Genomic DNA, 21,453 nt, shown 5'->3' on the forward strand with positions numbered 1-21,453 from the left:
TATAAGTACGGGTGTTCTGTTTGCATACCTGTCTGTGTACCATGTGAATGCTTGGTGCCCACAGAGGCCAGAAGAGGGCACTCAATACCCTGGGATTGGAGTTACAGATGGGTATGAGCTGCCATGTGGGTGCTAGGAATTAAACCCAGGTCCTCTGGAAAAGCAGCCAGTGCTCTTAACCACCAAGCCACTTTTTTTCAGCCCCTTTTTTCAACATTTAATTCATTCAAAGTCTGCTGGCTCAGCCGACCAGATACCTAACCTACCTCTGCTATATCATAGACTGCTGTACAGACTTCACCTTTTTAAATGGTTTTTAAATGGATGTTAGTATTCACCCAGAAACATGAAGGGAGAAATATGATAACTAGAAAAAGGCTTTAGATAAACCACTGTCGTGTAGCAAATTACTATTTTTTTCTGAAAAGGATCATTTGTTTTGATGCTAATATATTTCACCTGGAATCCTTGAACTTTTTCATGTACTCATCTAGAGAGAACTGTTCCCCGCCCAAGACAGGGTTTCTGTGTAGCCCTGGCTGTCCTGGTACTCTTTATGTAGACCAGGCTGACCTTAAACAGACTGGCCAGCCTCTGCCTCCTGGGTGCTAGGATTAAAATGAAGCACTAGCACAACAATCTTAAAGAAGAATTTGTACCATAACAGGTCAGAAAAGTTCTGCCACTGCTAGAGATTTAACCAGGACCTTGCACATATTAGAACAAGTATTTTTAATCAATCACATTTAACATTATCTACAAATAGTAATCTTCTTCTTATCTGAGATTTCACTTCCCATGGTTTTGTCATTCCTGCGAAAATACGGTCCAAATTTTAAACTTGATACCACTCTGAATAGCATGAGGAACTCTCACACTGTTCAACGCTGTCCTGCCAGGGACATGAATGACCTTTGTCCAGTGTAGCAGCACTTTATATGCTGCCTACACACTAATCACTTGGTAGTTGTCTGGGCTACCAATCAATTCCCATGACTTTGCACAAAAAAGTCAGAGTGGCGGTACTAGCAATTCAGCTGTATCAAAGAGAAGTTGTACAGTGCTTTTCTTTCAAGTGAAAAGACCAAAATCATCAACTTAAAAACAAAAAAAAATTATATGCTGGTCTAAGATAAGAACAAGTCTATTTCCAAAGCTGTCAAGAAAGCGAAAGATTTTGCACTCATTTTTAAACTATTTTATTTGGAGTATTTACGCCTCTCCCTCCCTTCCAACACCACTTTAACCCTAGGTAAGAGAGAGAAGGCTAGCGGGTAGAGGGGTACAGACCCTTTTACTCCTCCCAGCTGTTTAGGGTCAATGGGTTCTTTTGGGGGCTATACCAATGTCTGTCAACAGCAAAGACAGCAAGCAGCCTCCTCCAAGCCACTACACTGAACCATTTCTCCCTGCCTATCTCCTCCAAGCTGCCATACCTTCTTTCTGGGCCCCAAATCTATGTCCCACAGAGTCCTAGACCACACTCCTCTCTGTGCAGCACGAGGCAGGTTGCGACTAGCTGGCAAAGACCACACCTCACAGGAGGTAACTATCAGCTGTGGACAAACTAAAGCCCAAACTAAAATCCCACACTTGGAATTAAAACAGAAACATATTTATATAACATAACTGTTTTTAAAGAAACCAAAACTTCCATTACAAAGGATATTCATACTAGTTTTGCTATTGTGCTTCAAAGAACAAAAATTACAGCTACAGTAAGTAGTTAAGATAGAAAACCATTAAAAGTGGTAATGTATAGGGGAAAGGGGACGGACACACACACAAGAAACAGAAAAGTACCACAGTGGTTTCATATATCCATGGGTCACAGAACAAAGGGTGACTACTATTGTCACACTTAAAAAGCAAGGTCTGAAGAAAAAGATGCCTTTGATAATCACATTCGAGGACTTCAAAGTACAAAGAGAGCTTGAGGACCTGCAGACCTTTACTGAGCACCCAGCACTATTTTAGACACTAGACACATAACAGGGGATTGGATTCCAAAGCTGCAATTCAGTCTGGTCACATTCCATCCTTCCAAAACTCACCTCCTCCCCTCATCTCTCTTAGCATATGGTACCACCCACTCATCCACCAAAACCTAAGCTCTGAGAGATGTTAGGTGCATAAATACATCTCTCTTGTCCAACTGGCTTCATCCCTGCTCTTCTGGCTAGAATGTTTTTCCTTTCTTCCAAAAGTGTGTTTGATACACATATTACACACAAAGTGACCATACCAGACTCGAGAATACCATTTTGCTTTATCTTTATTGTTTAAAATATATTAAATACACATTAAATAGAGCATATTTAAAATGTACAAAATGCATTTTAGTAAACAGCCATAAGCCTACCACCCAAGAACTAAAGCAGTTATTCATAATTCACCTGTGTGCTTTTCTCTGGCCCTTTTAATTCCTCCTCCCACAGGCTACCACTAAGCTTAATTTTGGGATTTCTGTAACTTAAGGTTTTGATAAAATATGTAGCAACCATATATATTCTTTGGTCTCCTTTTTGAACTCAATAAAAACCTCTTGCCTTTAAGTAGTCTTAAGAAACTTGTTTTACCCCTATTTTCTTTGATTCATTTTTATTGCCAAGTGAGGCTGCAATTTGCTCATTTTCACTGCACCATGTACCTCAGGGTACCTTATAAAACCACTGTCCCATGAACAGAATTTCAGTTGTTGCTATTACTAACATGATTACACTGCCATGACCAAAATGTAAGACACAGCTGAACAAGAGTGGGAGTCACTTGTTCATATCCCTAAGGTCCAACTGTTCTTAGTTACGTGTTACATCATGTGACTAGCTATAGATCTGCGGGTCCCACTCTTGCAATTGTTACAGGTAGGAAGCAGAACCTCACACTTCTGATCACCACAGAACATCTGTTTACCAGCCTCACAACAATGCCTTTCTCTCTTCTATGTTTTACAAATAAAAAACTTCTAGCTGGGCATGGTGATGCATGCCTTTAATCCCAGCACTCTGGGAGGCAGAGGCAGGTGAATTGCTCTGAGTTTGAGGATAGCCTTGTCTACGGGACAGCCAAGGCTACACAGAAAACCCCGTCAGAAAACAAACAAACCCCAAAACAAAAACAAAACAAAACCCTTCTATACATTATAGTTACTAATTCCCTAAGTCATTCATTTGCTTAGCAGAAGTCCTTACTTTTTTAATTAAAAAATTTATTATTATCATTTATTACAATTTATTCAATTTGTATCCCAGCTGTGGCCCTTCCTTCGTCTCTTCTCAATGCTCTCCTCCCTCCCTCTTCTCCCCCATGCCTCTCCTCTAGTCCACTGATAGGGGAGGTCCTCCTCCCTTTTTATCTGACCCTAGTCTCATCAGGACTGGTTGCACTGTCTTCCTCTGTGGCCTGGCAAGGCTGCAAGAAAGAAACTTAGGCACTGAAGATACATTTGCAGAAACTGATACATCTCTCAAAGAAAAAAATAAAATCAGAAAAGTTACAAACTCAAAACATCCAAGAAAGCAAGGACACCATGAAGAGGCAGAATCTAAGAATAGGAATAGACGAAAAAGATTCCAGGCTCCAAGTTCAAGAAAATATTTTCAAGAAAATCACAGAAGAAAAAATTTTCAACTTAAAGAAAGAGATGTCCTTAAACATACAAGAGGCTTACAGAACAACAAATAGAACAGACCAGAAAAGAAACTCCTCACAGCACATAATAGTCACAACACTAAATCTATAGAACAAAGAAAAAATATTAAAAGCAGCGAGGGAAAAAGGGCAAGTCTTTACTTTTTGGCAGCACTGATTCAAGTCATTTCTGTACTATACCTGACACCATTTCTGCAGTAAAACTTGGTGTATTGGCAGACAAGTTCCCTAATCCTCTTTCTTCATCTGCAGAAACATCTGGTCACTTTTGACCTGTTGCTATTCCACATTAATTCTCTGCTTTCCTTTAACATGACATCAGTTGGTATTGCTGCTGGAAATCTTGACTTTATAGTTCAATTCGGAAAGAGCTGCCATCTTTATAACCTTTCATGTTTCTATTCATGGTTCCTCATCTGTGCCTTCCCTGCTGCTCCATCTCTATTCTTCAGGTCCTAAAATGGGGGTCAACCAGAGTCTTCCCTGAATACTTCTACTACCAGTTCAACACATTTTTGGGCTAACTGTCCTAAAGAAAGACAATATGGGATAAGCTATGCCGTCCGCTGACTAGGCGGTGCCAATTGGTCTTTATTATTGAATATACGGAGATACACAGAAGTCTGGGACACTCCACTGTCAGATGCCTCAGGAACTCCTTCAGGAGCTGAGTGGAAACCTTATTAAGGAGCAAAGATTAAGGATAGAGGAGCCTGGAGTACTGAACAGATGAGATCACCCTCTGAAACAGGCTGGGAGGGCAACTAAGGACAGAATGTAAAAAGTTAAGTAGGTAGAAGGAAAAAAACTTAAAAAAAAAAATGGCTGAGAAATGACCATAAATGTAGAGGCTAACAGAAAATTATCCCAAGGGAGGGAGGGAGGGAGGGTAAGAACGCTGACCAAACCAAAGAGAAGATAACCCCTAGGAAAGCCTCTAGCTCTAATGAAGAAGTCATGAGCGGTAAGAGACGAGAAACACTGATTTAAGATAGGATAGGAGAAAAATAACAGGTACATCAAAGAAGCCCAAATCTGTGAAGAGAACACACATGAGAAAATCAACTGGAAAAAAGTACTCCCATGTGTGTTCATCATGAATGGAGGCAGACTGCTGGCAAAACAGCTCAAAGGAGAAACAGTTACCAACTCTACTAACCCGATTCCCAGCCACTGGTCTACAAAACTAGCCTCTACAGCAGTTAGCAGAGCAAGTAGCAATATGGAGACAATCCCTCTCACCCTTTTTAATGTGTGGTGCTGCATACTGCATGTGAGGTCAGGAGTTACCTCTCTTCGACCATGTGGTCCCAGACTCCTATCTTGCTGGACCTGTTCTTGGTTTTGGTGACAGTCTATTTAACTCAGGGTGGCCTGTTACTCATGCAAGTTCTCCTGCCTCAACTTCCCAAATGCTGTGATTACAGGCATAGGGTAGCACATCCGGCTTCAGACAATTCTTAACTGAGAAAAAGTACAAACATACAAACATACAGCCATAATGCATGTGCAAGCCCCAAGCATGAATCAGTTCATGTCAGAAACTCAGATGCAACAGTGAGGGAAGCTGCTGGGTGCATTCCATCATACACACAAGAGCCCAGTTTAGAATGTTAGCCTTTGGAGCCTAGCTTCTCTGGAATACCGAAAATAAATCAAGAAGAATGCTTTCAAGTTTTCCTTATATTTCTTAGTAAATATCTATATAACTAAACTTGCAAGAAGAGGAAGGAAGAAAGGAGATGAGACAGAGGAAGAGCAAAGGAGGAGGAGGAAGATGATGATGATGATGACAATATGTCAAGTGATTAGATCAATGACATATTCAGGAAAGCCAGCTGAAAGAATGGCAATGAAGTAAAAAGAATATTAGTAACTTTTCAGATGAAATATATTAAAATATTTGAAGGTTATTCTCTCTCACAAATGAATGTTCCAATGCCTAAAAAATATATTTGCAACAGAAATATGTCCTAGAACTAAGTGACTCAGGCTAACGAGTCCCATTTACAATCTAGTACAACTTAAAGAAACTTAAAATAAGTAGACAATTCTTTTCACTCTAAGGGCAAATGATAGTACTCTGAAAATCAAGTTGGAAAGATTACAAATATACAGGATTATCATTACACAACTGTTCTCTTCTTCTTTTCACCTCCAATATACCAGAGTACATGTTTGGTGTAAGTGCTTGGGGGCAACATATGCGGCAAGGGAGGAGTCTCTCTCACAGGAGATGAGTCCTAATGGTGTGTATAACACATGAGAGGCAACTGCTCTTTCTCAGGTAAATGTAAATTGTAAGTGACCAGTCACACCCCAGAAACATTTCCCTACATAGATCGACCTCCTCCCTTGACCTTCTCATTCTTTCTTTGGGTACTCTCAGTGCTGAGACTATAGAGCTCTACAGAATCTCCACTTATTAAATATCTGTGTGTACCCAAACTATGTCCATGCATAACCTTGTTTAAATTTCTTTTCACCCCAATAAGACAAACATATATGACAGTTCTCATTGTTGGGACGCCTAAGCACTTGGCTACATCACAGGGCACCTACACAGCAAGGTTGAATTCTGAGTCCATGCTTTCACAGCCTGTGCTCTGAACAGGTTCTCCGGAAATAACAAAGAACAAGTCAATTTAGCGTATCTAAAATATATCAAGTTTGGAGTCAAAGAACTGAGTGGCTTTCAGCCACCCACAGGTCCAGCTCTGCACAGGACATAGAGGCTCAGTCGACAACCTGCTCAATTCTAAGAATGGCTGGATGTTAACACCCGTGGTAATCACTTTCTGTCTTCCATTTTTCCCCTTAGAGCAAGGGACGGTGAAAGTACAGCGGACAAAAAAAAAAAGCAGCTTGGAAAACGTGACCTTGCCTAGCCATACTAGCATGACAAGGCAAACAGTTCCAGTATTTCTGTCCAGCAAATAGTAAGCCTGCCTTTGCGAGAGAGTTCTACAGCCATTTAGTTGAGCCTCAGAAAATGAGGTATTGCAGGAGACAAAAAAAGAGAGGCACTTTTCTCTCTATCCAAGTCTATTGCTGAAACCACTCAGACTGAAATGTCACATTTCTCAAGATGACACTTTTCTCAGGGGCCACATTTCTCTATACATTCCCATATACAACTTATTTTCAGAATCTTTTTTTTTTTTAACTATGTGAGGAAACAAATAAAAAACTAAACCAAACCAAATAAACAAACCCAAGAACAAGTGTCCTCCAGGGTCAAAGGCAAAAATGGAAAAGAGCTAGTTGACCTGTTTTGAAATGCATAAGATTGTCCTAAAGGCCCAGGGACACCATAAGCCTTGGCACCTTTTTGCTCCTCATTTAAAGTCCCTGAAAAGGTGCTTATTTTCCAGGACCCCAGAAAATCTGCTCTACATCACATGCCACCAGCCAGCCTTCTAACCCTGGCAGCAGGGCAGGGCAGGCAGACACAAAGCTGCTTTTGTTGTTATTTCTAAGGCACTCTAGGTTGTACACCTCGAGGTCAACAAGCATAAAAGTTTAAAAGAAAAAAATGTGAGAGAGAAGTCAATCTGTATCATATCCCAGAATGGGGCCAAGCCATTTCTCCACCTCAGCCACAGGCATGTTCTTCCTCAAAGCATAATCCTCAATCTGCAAAAGACAGAAGCATCTTATTAGAACAAAGTGCTAAGAGTGTCTGATTGTATTTCCACAGGTTTTTCCAATAAACAGTAAGTACCTGGCATTATCTTGTCTTAATAGCAATCTACTGAGGTAAACAAATACAGACTATTTTCTGTCCGCCTACTTGCCTTATGCTCTTGGCAGACAACAACATGTAGAGAAAAAATGCTGACTAAGCTAGCATGTTACACATGTATGCAAGTGTGTGTGTGTGTGTGTGTGTGTGTGTGTGTGTGTGTTCATGTTTGCGAACATGAATTGTGGATAGAGAGGGAGGACTGATTCATGAGATAGAAGCACAGTAATGGGCTGAAATCAAATTAAGACATACACTGGGGTGAGCTTACAAACACAGATATTCATATACACAAACAAAGCACACGGTATCACTTTATTTTCATTTAAAATGGGTCCTCTGGGTCTACTTTAAAGACAGTCATCTAGAGAAGCCACATACTTACCTGATCTTTGGAAATTTTCCCCACAGCAAAATATCTGGACTTTACATTGGAGAAGTAGAGGCCTGATACTGCTGAAGCAGGTGCCATTGCCAAGGATTCTGTCAACCTGATGCCTGAAGAGAACCACAGGAAGCCATCAGTGCCTGGGCAGGGCACTGACAGCATCTGAATAAACCGGACATAAACTCATTCCTTCTAACAATAATAGAGAAAAAAGCTCAGATCACAAGGTATAGCCAACTTTTACCAGGTAGAAAACGCAAATTCATGACATGCATATTCTACCCAGTGGGAGCAAGCCTGGAAAAGACTTCACTCTTTTCCTCCAGCTACTGGCTCCAATTTGTCCCTGAGCCTGAGCCTTCTCAGGTAAGACTGCAAGCCCTGTGTAGTCAGTGATAGCAGGAATGAAGAACAAGTACACAAAAGCACTGGGAAGGAAGTGTCCTCAGGACTCCCATTCTGCACTACTCTATGGACAAAAGCATGAACTCAACAAAGGCTGAATATGTTCTAAGGACCTCCAACTAGCCCACAGGAAATGGGACCCACACCCAGATGTTATGACTCCAAGAGTTGTTTCTGCAGACCCAGAACCAATGCGACTCATAGTTTCCTTTTTTTGATATGATAGTTTTGTCAGCTAATTTTAATTACATCACTGGGTTTGTGATTCAACAAACTGCACATGTCACTGGTAAGTGTGTGTACTCAATGAGCAAGGACAGGATCCTGCTCACTGTCGCCACACACCTGTGGCCGGCTCGATGTCAGCCAGTCTCCACATAGTGAGCTTCTCAGTATGGTCAGGCTGGCTAGGGTAACCAGGAGCTGGCCGGATGCCCTCATAGCGGAGTTTGCGCAAGTCTGTGACACCCAACTGCTCACTACTGGAATAAGCCCACAGTTCGCGGCGAACTCTCTCATGGAGCTCCTCTGCAAAGGCCTGTGAACACAGAAGAGAGAAGGACACAATGAAGCAGAAGCAACCTGTGGCCTCTAGCCCTGCATCACAGTGGCACAGACCTGCTTTCCCCACCTGGCCACAGTCCAGAAAAACTGGGCACTTTCACTGGTGGCCCTGAGACAAAAGGGTGTCTTCAGTCTGAGTTCTGCAGTATCATACTTAGTAATCTGAGAACTCTAGGCCATTTCCTCAAGTCAATGGGACGATAGCTTCACCAGAAGACTAGTGGGACCATGTAGCTGTATTCTCCATGGCCGCTGAGGAGAAAGGGGTCAGGATTTCCCACAGCCTGGGCTGCCCCACCCCACATGCAGCAAGATAACTAGACACAAGTTGCCAACACTAGAGAGAAGTCTGAAAAAAAAATCTGATTTTAATACTGGGAGTTATCAGTAAAATGATGTATCACAATAATCAAAGACTAATTCTGAGCTAAGGGCAAGACTCTAAAGGCAACAACCAACTAATGCTGCAATGAACGTTTCTCTTTGCTCAAAATGAGAAGCATTTGGGAGATACAGAACTTAAAAATATAAGTCGTGTTAAGGCCAGCAGCATCTGGCTCAAGTACAAAGAGACACAGGCTCTAATGGTTGCTAGGTTTTTTTAACATTGTCACGGGAGCTCCAACACTTAGACTCTGCTTCAGCACCCAAGTTATCTGCCAATGCCTTACCTCTGCCAGCCTGTCCCCTAGTGCCTTCACCATGATGCTGTTGTAGTCATCGCCATCATCCTCATAGGCCTTACTCAGCTCTTCAACCCCAAAGCAGGCAACAGCAAACAGACCCAAGTAGTCTCGGACACCAGAATGCAGAGGTGCAATGAAGTCTGAGAGGCAGTGGTAGGGGTCTGTACTGGAGGAATCCTTCTCAGCCTTAAAACCCAAGCATCCGGCAGAGAAGCCATTAGCATGGCCATGACACCAGATCATGGTAAGGAACAATGAAAAGTCACAGGTCATAGGGATGCCTGCCTGCTTCATTCAGCTCTACCCCAACACTCAGAACAATGTCTGGCCCACAGTGAGTATGCAATAGGCACTTGCTGAATAAACAAGATCCTATGGTTTGTGCACGCTCATACACTAAACGGCAATTACTCACCTTGGCCATGTGGGACCAGGGGGGTCTGCAGCATACGAGGTGATGCTCTCATGACCTGATCAATGTCTTTCTTGCAGGATGGGTTGCCCACCACTGGAGTACAGCCTTCTTTTCTCACTTGCACATGTGCTTCTCCCCTTTTCTGACTTTTACCATGTTACACAGCAGCCTATAGCTCTCACTAGATGTGGCCGTCTAATTTTATACTTCTTAACATCCAGAAAAATGAGCCAAAATAAACATTTTTATTTATAAATCTCCAGCCTTAAATATTCCATTATACAACAGAAAACAGACTAAGACGCAGATGAAATAAGATTTTTTAAAAAGAGATGAAATGATGTAACATATATAATCAGAAAACTAGTTGATTTGCTCATTTACACACTGACCAAACACTTCTGAATACCTGCAGTCACTGTTTTCAATTCAGACGAGCATGTTTGAAATGAACCTGACAAAGCTATTAGCTTTCAGTGTACATTGACAGATGAAGTTTAACAAACTGCTGAGGTCAAAAGCATATGGGCCAGGTATTGTCGCCATGGTTTGTTACAAGACAAGTCCATATACAAATAATCTGCTCAGGGCCTAGGAATCACGGTTGGAAGAATGCACAAACCTCTATGTTCGGTCACCAGTACACATAAGCCAGGTACAGCCTTGCAAGTCTATAATCTTAGTGTTCACATCATGAGGACCAAAAATTCAAGGTCCTTTGGTGACACCTCAAGTTTGAGGCCAGACCAGGACACATGAGATTTGTCTGAAAACCAGACACACACACACACACACCATGCACATGTGCATGCACACAAGAAGAATCTGTTTTTTCCTGGGCTCTCTCCACTGCCGGTAACTGCTTCCCTGCTATAAGCTACTAATTTAGCTCTCAGCAATCTCATGAAGAAATTGATCCACAAGCTCCATTTCATAGGTAAGAAATCTGAGACATGAAGTTTGACCCTCTAAGGCTGGGCACTGGCAGGATCCATCAGTTCTAAGAAACCAATGCTCCTTGATATATGGTACTGCTCTAGACTAATCAATTAATCAAAGAGTAGCCTACCCAGAATCTTCTAAGCCATTTGATAGCCATGAGAGCAAACGTAGCTGACCCTGGGCAGAGAATGAACAAGCAACTGCAAGTCAGAAGACAGCTGATAAAAACATAAAGAAGTGTCCCAGAGCTCAGGGACAGAGGTGAATGGTGAGAGAGAGAGAGAGAGAGAGACAAAGCTACTCTGCAGCACAGGACAGAGAGGTCGCTGGTCCCACTGTGCCTTAGAAGGAATGACAATCAGAGCTACTCTGAACAGTAGGCTCCCAGAGTAATGAGGTGCTCAGCTACAATTTTTCAGTGCCCTGCAGATCACCTGCTAATAAAGAGCTACCCAAGTAGGCAATGTGTCCATGGTTCAGTTCCCCTTTCTAGGGACTACTGAAAGGGTGACGTGAGCACCCATTGTAGCAAATGCCCTTATACAGCATGTCCAGACTTCCCAGACACAAAGGTATTTAGTTCACTCTGAAACTGAAAAGACAGCAGAGGAAAACCACAGGCAGGAGGATGAAAGAACAGGCCCAGCAGGTTTTCAGCCTTCGACGCCAGTCAAAGAAAAGCTCCTGATTCACTAGCAAGGAAGGGCCAGAGCTTAGCACTGAACTCCCTGATCTGTGTCCTGTGGTGTCTGACCCTGAGCACACAGAGTAAAGCTATAATTGTTCTCATATAACTCCTTACAGCACTAAGGTCCAAATTTAAGAATCCCATCCTATGTTAATATTAAAATCCTATCACTATGAACTGCATTATGATAAAAAAAAACACAGGGAATTTTAAATTACTAAAAATGTTAGTAAAACTAAAAAGAGTAATTTACTGCAAATTATAAAATTCTAGCTCTCCTTTTTAAATTTTTTTTTATTAATTACACTTTATTCACTTTGTATCCCCCCATAAGCCCCTCTCTTCTCCCCTGCCGATCCCACCCTCCCTCCCCCTTCTTCATGCATGCCCCTCCCCAAGTCTGATAGGGGAGGTTCTCCTCTCCTTCCTTCTGATCTAAGTCTATCAGATCTCATCAGGAGTGGCTGCATTGTTGTCTTCTGCAGCCTGGTAAGGCTGCTCCCCTTCAGGGGGAGGTGATCAAAGAGCAGGCCAATCAGATTATGTCAGAGGCAGTCCTTCTTCCCGTTATTATGTAACCCACTTGGACACTAAGCTGCCATGGGCTACATCTGTGCAGGGGTTCTAGGTTATAGTTCTAACTCTTGACTGAGACAATTGTGTCTATAGCAGCTAAAGTCCTTACATGGTGCCTGCATTTTTAAAGGAGAGACAAAAACAAAAACAAACAAACAAAAAGAAACAGAAGGTATGGGTAGGCTCCTGGAGGATATGGCTGTGACTCTAATGGAGACTCCTAACGCGGGGCGCAGGTGGAGGGGGAGGACATGAAGACTGAAGTGACCTCCTCCTATCCAGGCAGGACTAGTGGAGGGAGGGGAACAACAACCCACCCACAACACCTCTGATCTAAAAATTACCCTGCCCACGAAAACTGCAGGGATAAAGAGGGAACAGAGATTGGGGGAATGTCCAACCAATGATTGGCCCAACCTGAGAGCCACCCACAGTAGAGCCAGCCCCTGACACCATGAATTATGCTCTGCTATGCTCAAAGACAGGAGCCTAATGTGGCTTGTTTGGGAGGCTCCACCCAGCAGCAGATTGAGACAGATGCTGGGACTTGCAGCCAAGCACGGGATAGAGCCCCAGGTGTCCTGTGGAAGTGTTGGGGAAAGATGGAAGGAGCTGGAGGGAAAAGAAACCCCACAAAAGTACCTACAGAGACAACTAACCGAGACCCATGGGGGCTTACAGAGACTGAGGCGTCAGCTAAGGAGCATGGATGGTCTGGACCTAGGCCCTGAACATATACGGCCAATGGGCGGTTTGGCCTTCGTGTGTCGCCTGTTGTGGGGAGGGGAAGATAGGGCTGTTTCTAAGATGGATTCTATTGCTTGCTTTTGGATCACTTCCCCCTGGCAGGGCTGTCTTGCCTGGCCTCAGTGGATGAGGTTACGCTCAGTTCTAATGTGACTTGAGGTAATGGAGAGGGTTGATATGGGGGGGACTCCTCTTTTCTGGGGGGAAAGGGAGAGACAAAGGGGGAAGGAAGGGTAGGGGCTGGGAGAAGAGAAGGGAGGGGGCACCTTTGGGATGTAAAGTAAATAAATTTAAATTTAAAAAAAGAATATGCCATTAAAAACAAAAACAAACAAAAAAACAGAAGGTGTGCCAGGCAGTGGTGGAGCACCCCTATAATCCCATAACTCTGGAGGCAGAGGCAGGGGGATCTCTGTGAATTCAAAGCCAGCCTGGTCTACAGAGTAAGTCCAGGACAGGCCAAGGCTACACAGAGAAACCATGACTCAAAAAACAAAAACAACAACAACAACAAAAACAGGTGTGTACTGAGGAGGACTGTTACAAAGAAAAGTACAGCCAGAGTGCCCTCAAAGGGGCATGCCTCTCTGTATACAAAGCTCAGTGCTAGCTCCCTCTGCCCATGCTTTTTCCTCTGTGAGACAGACAAGCTACCTGACAACAGCACCACCCAACAGTTATACTTTAGCTACCTTACTCCCTCTTTAGCACCCAGAAGGGTGACACTCTTAAGAAATTTGTCCCCATCAGACTTCTCTTTGAGACAGTAAGCCACATAACAGTCTTTAGTAGCACACTCCGATGAAATGCAATTGTTGGGGAAAGTAAATGCCTCCTCATTTCAAGATATAAGATGACTAAAGGACTGAGTATGAGACTGTTCCTTGTCTATCTGCAAACTCTACAGTGAGCCCCCGCCCTACCTCATGGACACCCATGTTGGTGCCTCCTCTCCATCCTCACAAATGTTGAGGACTCAGGCCTATGGAGGGCTGTTTGGATAAAGTGGTACATATTTCTAATTCTCAATGACATTTTGTGTGGTTTCCAAAGCTGAAAGTCAAAGCAGTGTCCTCGCTGTCCACATTCCATACCTGCTGCCTCAGCCCATAGAAGGTGGCTATGGGCTCTGAAGCCTGGGGCACCACGCCTTCTGCATACAGGTGGATGTCATCTTGAACACTCTGTGCTGGCCAAAATCCAACCACACCCCTAGCCTGGAGTTTCTTTTGACTGATCAGTATGTTCAGCATATTCTGAGCATCATCATATACTTTTCTGGCTTCTTCACCTATTAAAAATATATAATAAGAATGTATTTAATGATGACAATAATAACCTGTAAATAACAGTTCTTTTTAAAACACTGCTGCTTCTCCTTCCCCTACCACTTCTCCATTCCCACAAAGACTCTGAGATTTGCCATAGGGACAACCTGCAGCAGAGCACACAGCAGCTAGTGGGTCTATGAAATAAACCCCACTGTGTGCTTCCTCTGAAGCTAAATCTAGGGCACTCCTTGTCAGAAAGAGGGCGTATGACCCCGCTAACTTCACAGTGATAGCTGGGGACAACACAGGGTAAGCAGTGATGTGTGGCCTAAATCCTCTTTAATGGAGCTGTACCTGGACAATTTTGGCACCTGCAATGGTAGGCACCAGACCAGCTCTGGGACTCCTTCCATCGGCTCCCATTAGCTTTCAGTGGCCAACAATGTACTGCTCTACCTGTGTGAAGGGCAATACTACAGCCCCTTCACAGGGACAGCAGTAAGAAGCCCCTTGCCCAATCCTCCTGACCACCCATAAGCAGTTGGCTTTCAGCCTCCTAACATGTCTGGGACCCTCCAGAAACTGACAAATATCCGGTTTCCGAGGCTCCCTCCAGTCGAATCTCAGGATTCACCAGTACTCTTCCCATGCTGCTCTGCTCTGGCCTCCTCTTGCTGTGATGCCATGTCTTTAGGTCTTGGGGGTTGGGTTGACAACTCCTCATGACAACTGAGGAGAGCAATTTCTTGATTTACTCACTTCCCCACTTTATCTTGCAAATTCTTACTCCTTCCTTGGATGTTCTGTGTACAATGAAATCTGCAGTTCCCCACATGGGCACCCATGTCCAAGGCTTCTCGCTTTCCTTCTCTGTTTGAAATGTCCTTTACTTCTGCTTCCTACCCTACACCCAGCCTCAGCAATTCTCATGAACTCTTCAATAACATTTCAAGTACCACAACCACCAGGAAGCCCACTCTAACCTCCTGTCAGAATTCTAACCCCTCTTCTTATGTGAGTGAGATCCCAGGCTGAGCCCAAAGCAAGAGGCCAGCATCAGACCAGTGCAAACCTAGTACTGTCAGCTGCACCAGTGAGTCAGGTACTAAATCACCTGTTGTTTGTCTCTGTGCCAAGCACAGAGACCAGTATGTAACTGATATCAGTAAGTACATTTATTTGAAGAATAAGTGAATATAAGGCCAAGTTTACCTGACATAATAAGGGCAAGCAAATAACGAAATGCTCATGTGAAAGTTGAGTGGGTGAGCACTATATCCAGAAGCAGCTATGTCCTGTACAAACTAAACACTTAGCATATCCTCTTCAGCCACCTTTAGAGTCACAACACCACACCTGAATCCCAGGCAGGAAGGACTTACTAACCTACTGTTTTGTCATTAAATATCTTGGGAAAGCCTCGATTCGGGTACTTGCCCCGGAGCTGCCATACATCAAAGAAAGGCTTCCAGTCAATGTAGTCCACCAGCTTTTGCAGGCTGTAGTTTTCAAAGACCCGGGTCCCAATAAATGTGGGCTTCACTAGAGGAAAGAGGCAGAGCTGTCAGTGTCACACCAGTGGGGAGAGCACTCACACTGACAGACAGAGATGTCCTTCCCTGTTCTTCACTGTGCAACTTACTCCCACGCCTGCCTCCCTCCTGTCACCCGTAGGAGTTGCCTTACGAAGAGCAGAACTTTAAATTACCGCAGAGAAGGAATTTTCCCATGCAGCTGACTGACTACCTCATGCTGGAAACTCTTCCCTCAACCCTTCCATCCCCACCATGTCCAAGAAAAAAAGGAAGCCTTGAGTTCATCTCCGAGCATACAGATGGTGGCAGTGTTAAAAGAAGAGTACTGCCCCAGGGCATGTGTAGTATACTACTTATATGAAGTTTACAAAAACAAACTGACAGCCTTCACTCACACCCACACACTAAGTAAAAAAACATATACAGAAATGATGTAACAGCCTTCACTGCATACTATACACACACACACACACACACAAACAAACAAAGTGTAAGGTCATATACAGGAAAGAAGCAACAGCCTTCACTTCACATACACACACACACAAAGTGTAAAGGCATGTACAGAAATGGCATTTACAGAAAAGTAAAAGCCTTCACTGCATTCTCTCTCTCTCTCTCTCTCTCTCTCTCTCTCACACACACACACACACACACACACACACGCATGCACACAAAATGTAACGGCACATACAGAAATGAAGCCCCAGATTCCAAACTGTGGCTACTTCTGGAGGTGGGGGACAATGGACTGCAATGGATAAATATCTTTGATTTCTTATAAACAAGTAAGTCGTAAATTGTTTCTTAGACTGGGTAATGGAAATACACAGGTGTTCAGAAATTGTCCTCTACATAGGAAGTCTAAACATATCGTAACATACATAATTCTGGGGGCTCTATAGGTAGACTGCTCCAGACATTTCAGGACACTAAGAACACAATGCCACATGGCTACCGGGCCAGGGGCCAAGTCTAGTACTACTGCCAACTCTGAGTGCCTATGTCTCCATATGACTAGGGATCTGAGGACTCGCTGTTCCACTGTTGGCAGCTGCTCTGAAGAACACAGGCCTCTCAGGAAGCAAGAAGAGAGCAGAGGAGCTCTTAGCTGAGCTGGAATCTCTGCCTTCCTGCACTGCAGTGACTCTTCCCATCTGTTCTGCTGTCTTCCTACGATTCAGGACTGGCCTTCTTAACCACCACTGAGTAGGTTTGTTTGTTAACAGAGAGAAACTGAAGAGAGACCACTGGTACCCCAGACTAAAGAGGTCTCTTACTAGAGGCAGGCAGTGACCTGCAACTGTGGAGTTGCTGTGGGCAGGGCTACTCTTGACCAAGCTTCATGCTGAATTCCAGGGTTGCTTTTAGGTCCTACTTCCCAGGGCCGGCAGAGAAGCCCACCCCCACCCCATCGCCCTTCTTACTGAGTTTCACTTCCTACAGCTCTCTGAAGACAAAACATACAAAGGTCATACCTTGGGACCCTTATATCCCTCAGGCAGCAAGTAGAGCCTAGTGACGTGTCGTATCAGGGTCAAAAAGCAACCCAGGAAGTACACCATTGCTAGGCATCAAGGGCCTTCTCAGAATCATTTCTAGCAAAATACATTTTGGATGCATGACTTGCCCTGGTGCCTCTAGACCAACGTCAGAGTAAAGGATAAATAGTGAATAAGCGCAGCATGGACTCTGTTATACCCTTTTAACATTCCCATAAAGTAATCCCCCTTTACACATCAGAGCTTTTCAAATGTAGAACACTTAAGGTCACACAGTGAATCAGAGCCAGGAACCAAGAAGGGATGAGCACCCAGGCTCCCAGCTCCCAAGCCTGTACTCTTTCCACTAAACCACATGAATCCAGCAGGAATGAAATTAGAACCAAGCACACCTACACTTCCAATTTAATCCCCTGATTCTGCAGAACACGTGAGGAACACAGATGTCATGAGCACTGAAACTGACTCCACACATTACCTTGGAAATACAGATTCTGTTAACAGAACCCCCTCTCACCCTGTCTCGGTTTTGCATTTGTACCTCATGTCTCTCTGAGCCTGTCAAAACATCTTACACATATTATTCCCTTGTGAACACCTATGTGAGGTAAGAAAGGTGGCTAGAAATAAAACAGGAAGAAACCACATAACAGAAATTAAAAGAGAAGCATCCTGAAAAAGAACAAAAAACTGAAGTGAGATCCAGCTTTACTGCAGAGTTCTTCAAGAGCTGTGAATGCAAAGTTATTTTATGTTTCAGACATTTGGCCTGCATGCAACTCAGGTCAGTGAGGAGGTGCATTCAAGCACAGCACAGAGAAGGAGCAGAAGACAAGCCTGACCCAGAACCCTGAAAGCCATTCAAGTTATTATCCAGAATTCTAGTTTCTTCAATTAAAATGGAGACAATAAACAATACAGTCATCCACCGGCCTCAGTAAGCTCACTCAGGACATCTCACAGCAGTGTGTGGCACTCAACAGCTCTCCCTATCTACTTTCTTTTCAGTCATTAGAGTGACTCTGTTACACACAACTGAGAATTACTCGTTGCAGGTTCATTCGTAGCCAAGTAACTGCAAACGTCCTAGACAGTGTCAGTTACCACACTTAGCTGTCTCCAGCAATAGCCACAGACCTGGGTGAGGTTCAGACAGCCAATCAATATGGAAACCATGCTTTCTGGCTTGACTCAGGGTTAAGTATTTTCTCTCCTGTTGAAGAAAATAGTTATTTAGTCAGAATCTCATAGCTTTTCTATCTCTAGAATGAAAAAACATAACCAAGAAAACCAAACAAGATAAATAACCAAATGAACAAATCTAAACTCTTTTAAAGGAAAATTCTTATCATTTCCCATCCAATATGGCTTCACACTGCACCAGAATAGGAGATGGTAAAGACTGACGAGTGTTCATTAGCTTCACATTGTGATTTTAAGACTGATCCTGCAGAACTGACCAACTCTTTCAGGACACGTGGTCTTGGAGTTGACTGCCCCGCCATAATTACCTTGAGGACCAGACCAGGGGAGACCCAAGGAACTGTCAGCTGCAGAAAAATGGAAGGAGTAGAAAGAAGGCAGCAGCAGCACCTGGGGCTCTTGAGCACCTCAGAAACAAATCAGCTGTCTATTGCCTCATTCACACTCCTAGCAACTGTTCTAATGCCCCACACAGAGATGGAAGGCAGGCCATCATGACTTCAAGAAGATAACAGTAGGTTTCTGAAAACTAGAGGGGCCATTCCTGGCACATTATTCTGAATGGCAGACAAGGTTGGGCCAGTAAGGACAGGAGGGGCTTGAGAACGACCTGATTTATGCCTCCATTTTCTTCCATTTTTCCCTCAAGAATGAGTCTCAAAATACCATTTTGGAATGATTTACCTCATATTTTTGGGCTGTCTATGAGTTCTTGTTTTACTCTTTCTCATAGGCCTGGTATCTGGCATAGAGCCTAACACCTATTGAGGATCCAGAATGTTTGGCTCTATACAGAGGGGGGAAAAATCCAAGTGTTTTGTGACATAGTCTTACTACAGTTGCCCAGGCTAGCTTCAAACTCATGATCCTCTTGCTCCCACCTAAATGCTAGGATTACAGGTCCATGCTATACTTGAATTTTATTATAACGAACAAACAAAAAAAAAACCAAAGAACTCAGATTTGAACTGGGAAATAGGCGTCTCTCAAAAACTTCACAAAACAGTCAATAAAGCCTACGAAAAAAACCACGTATCCCTCTGATCTGAAATAAGCAAAGACCTGCTTTTATCACTTACTTTGAGAGACTCATAGTGGTCTTGTCTAATATCTTCATATTCTTCCAGTATTTCTTCAAAGTAGTCATCTTTCAGATTTTCATCTAACAGCTGAGAACACTGAAAAACAAGATAAAGTTCAATAACCATAAGGCAGCAAAGGAAGAAAAACTCTACTGAAGCCGGGGAGATGGTTCAGTAGGTAAAGATGCTTGCTGCCAGATCTAACATTCTGACTTTAATCCCTAGGATCCAAGGTAGAAGAAGACAAACAATCCCCACAAGTTGTCTATGACCTCTAAACACATACTGTGGCATTGCACGGCCACCAACCACCCCTGACCCGGGCAAGGAAACTGTCTATGATAGATTCAACTCAGTTTAATAGTGATTCAGTATAATAGTGATTATTGTATAAACTCCACATAAAAAATACACATATCTGAAAACTTTCCTTTCAGAAGATAGCTCAGAAACTGTGGTCACTGTCATCCAGTCTGCATGTTACTAAAGTCTCCCAGATCACCAGGCCCTTCCGTAGATTTCTCCCCTACAAAAATGTCCGTGGTTGTCAAACCATGCCCTTCCACTGAAAACTACAAATGGTTAAGGACAGAGGGAGTTGCTTAGCTCTCTTCTATCTTACACTGCATTTCTAGGTGAATAACTTGGAAATTATAAGACCATGCGGTCTCTCAGATGTCCTCTAGCTGTTGCAGCCTGTAACTCAGCAAACACATGAGAATGACATCAGGATTCATTAGAGGACAAAGGCAAGGAAAGATACCTGGGCAAGGTTTTGTTGTATTCATTGAGAAACTATCTATTACTCTGGGTTTTGACTATCTGGCAACTGTTCTGCTTTCTGGTTGAGCCAGTTGGGCCTATCAAGTTATTACATCTGGAACAAGCTCATTTAAAAAAACCCTACACTCCAGTTAATTCTAGCAATGGTCAACAAAATCTACTCATATTTGTAAATTAAAGGCATCTGTCAACCTGATCAGATGTCCAAGTGCAAGGCATCTTGGTACCATCCTCCAGCTGCTGTTCAGTTCTGTCAATATCCCTGAATGCACAAGACATGCTAACAGAAGTTACTTCCAGCAAGGCAAACACAGCAACAGCATACCATGAACTCGCCTGCTCTTTCATATTTCGCTATGAAAACTGGCCAAAGCAAAATGTACCTTAGTGATACCTCAGCTCTTAATGCTTCCTTTGTTTTCTTCACAACACATTTAAAATAAAGGGAGACCCCCCCCACACTCACCACCACCACACTCTTGGATGCATCTAGGACATGGATTACAGGCGCACTGTATCGTGGTGCTATTTTAACTGCTGTGTGGGTTCTAAAAACAAGGGTCAAGAAGAAAAGCATAACCATCAGTGCTGACAGCTCCTTGCTCAGACACCATGTTCAGAACCATTACCGATATGTTTCTATATTATTTTCAAAAGAAAGACTTCAAATACTTACTTAATTTTTTTTATAAACTAAGAATGCTTTTTCCCCATCCTGAGATGAAAACAAGGTGAAATGATATGAATTAATAGGCCTAGGTTCCAAGGGAGTCTGACAAAATGAGAAAGGTTTGTTCTTAGTTATCTGCCAACAAGGAATGAGTCCCAGCCCAGGTCTGCTTGAGCCAAGGGAGAAACCAGTCCCTGGCAGTCACAGCCTACTGTCATCAAGGTCAAGTTCCTTCCTCCAAATGAGCTGGGAGACCAGCCAGCACCCTGGGGAATCAGGAACCAGGAAGAAGACACAGGACACAGATCTGACTGCTGCCTCCTCTTTGAGAGAGACATCTATACCACTGGCCTCAACTTCACCTTCTAATTGTAAAAAGAAACTCCAGATCTGAATTTCAACAAAAAATAAAATAAAAAGAGGCTAGGGGTAGAGCTGAGTGGTATATCTCTGGCTATAATGCAGAAAGCCGTAGGTTCAATTAATCCCTTATATCACAAAAGTGAATCAATTAATTAAAACAAAGCATAGAAGTAACAAAATTATTTCATACGACCATTTGCTCAGCCCAAGTTTCTCCTGGCAAACTTTAGCATATAG

At 43.3% G+C, this 21,453-nt stretch overlaps 1 protein-coding gene across 2 annotated transcripts in view; it reads right to left on the reverse strand.

Annotated features, from left to right (window-relative positions):
* Positions 1-2,257: 2,257 nt before the first annotated feature.
* Mtr (5-methyltetrahydrofolate-homocysteine methyltransferase) overlaps positions 2,258-21,453 on the reverse strand; it is an 86,124-nt gene continuing 66,928 nt past the window's right edge. For both annotated transcript variants that reach the window (XM_021655641.2, XM_060372886.1), the window contains 9 exons: positions 20,650-20,731; positions 19,398-19,496; positions 18,253-18,328; positions 15,465-15,620; positions 13,902-14,098; positions 9,425-9,625; positions 8,535-8,727; positions 7,782-7,894; positions 2,258-7,287 (listed from right to left, as the gene is read on the reverse strand). In XM_021655641.2, the coding sequence (XP_021511316.1) occupies positions 7,201-7,287; positions 7,782-7,894; positions 8,535-8,727; positions 9,425-9,625; positions 13,902-14,098; positions 15,465-15,620; positions 18,253-18,328; positions 19,398-19,496; positions 20,650-20,731 (1,204 nt within the window). In that variant the 3' untranslated portion in view covers positions 2,258-7,200. The remainder of the gene's footprint in view (positions 7,288-7,781; positions 7,895-8,534; positions 8,728-9,424; positions 9,626-13,901; positions 14,099-15,464; positions 15,621-18,252; positions 18,329-19,397; positions 19,497-20,649; positions 20,732-21,453) is intronic.

This window comes from Meriones unguiculatus, chromosome 19 (genome assembly GCF_030254825.1).
Source record: "Meriones unguiculatus strain TT.TT164.6M chromosome 19, Bangor_MerUng_6.1, whole genome shotgun sequence".
Lineage (NCBI taxonomy): Eukaryota > Metazoa > Chordata > Mammalia > Rodentia > Muridae > Meriones > Meriones unguiculatus.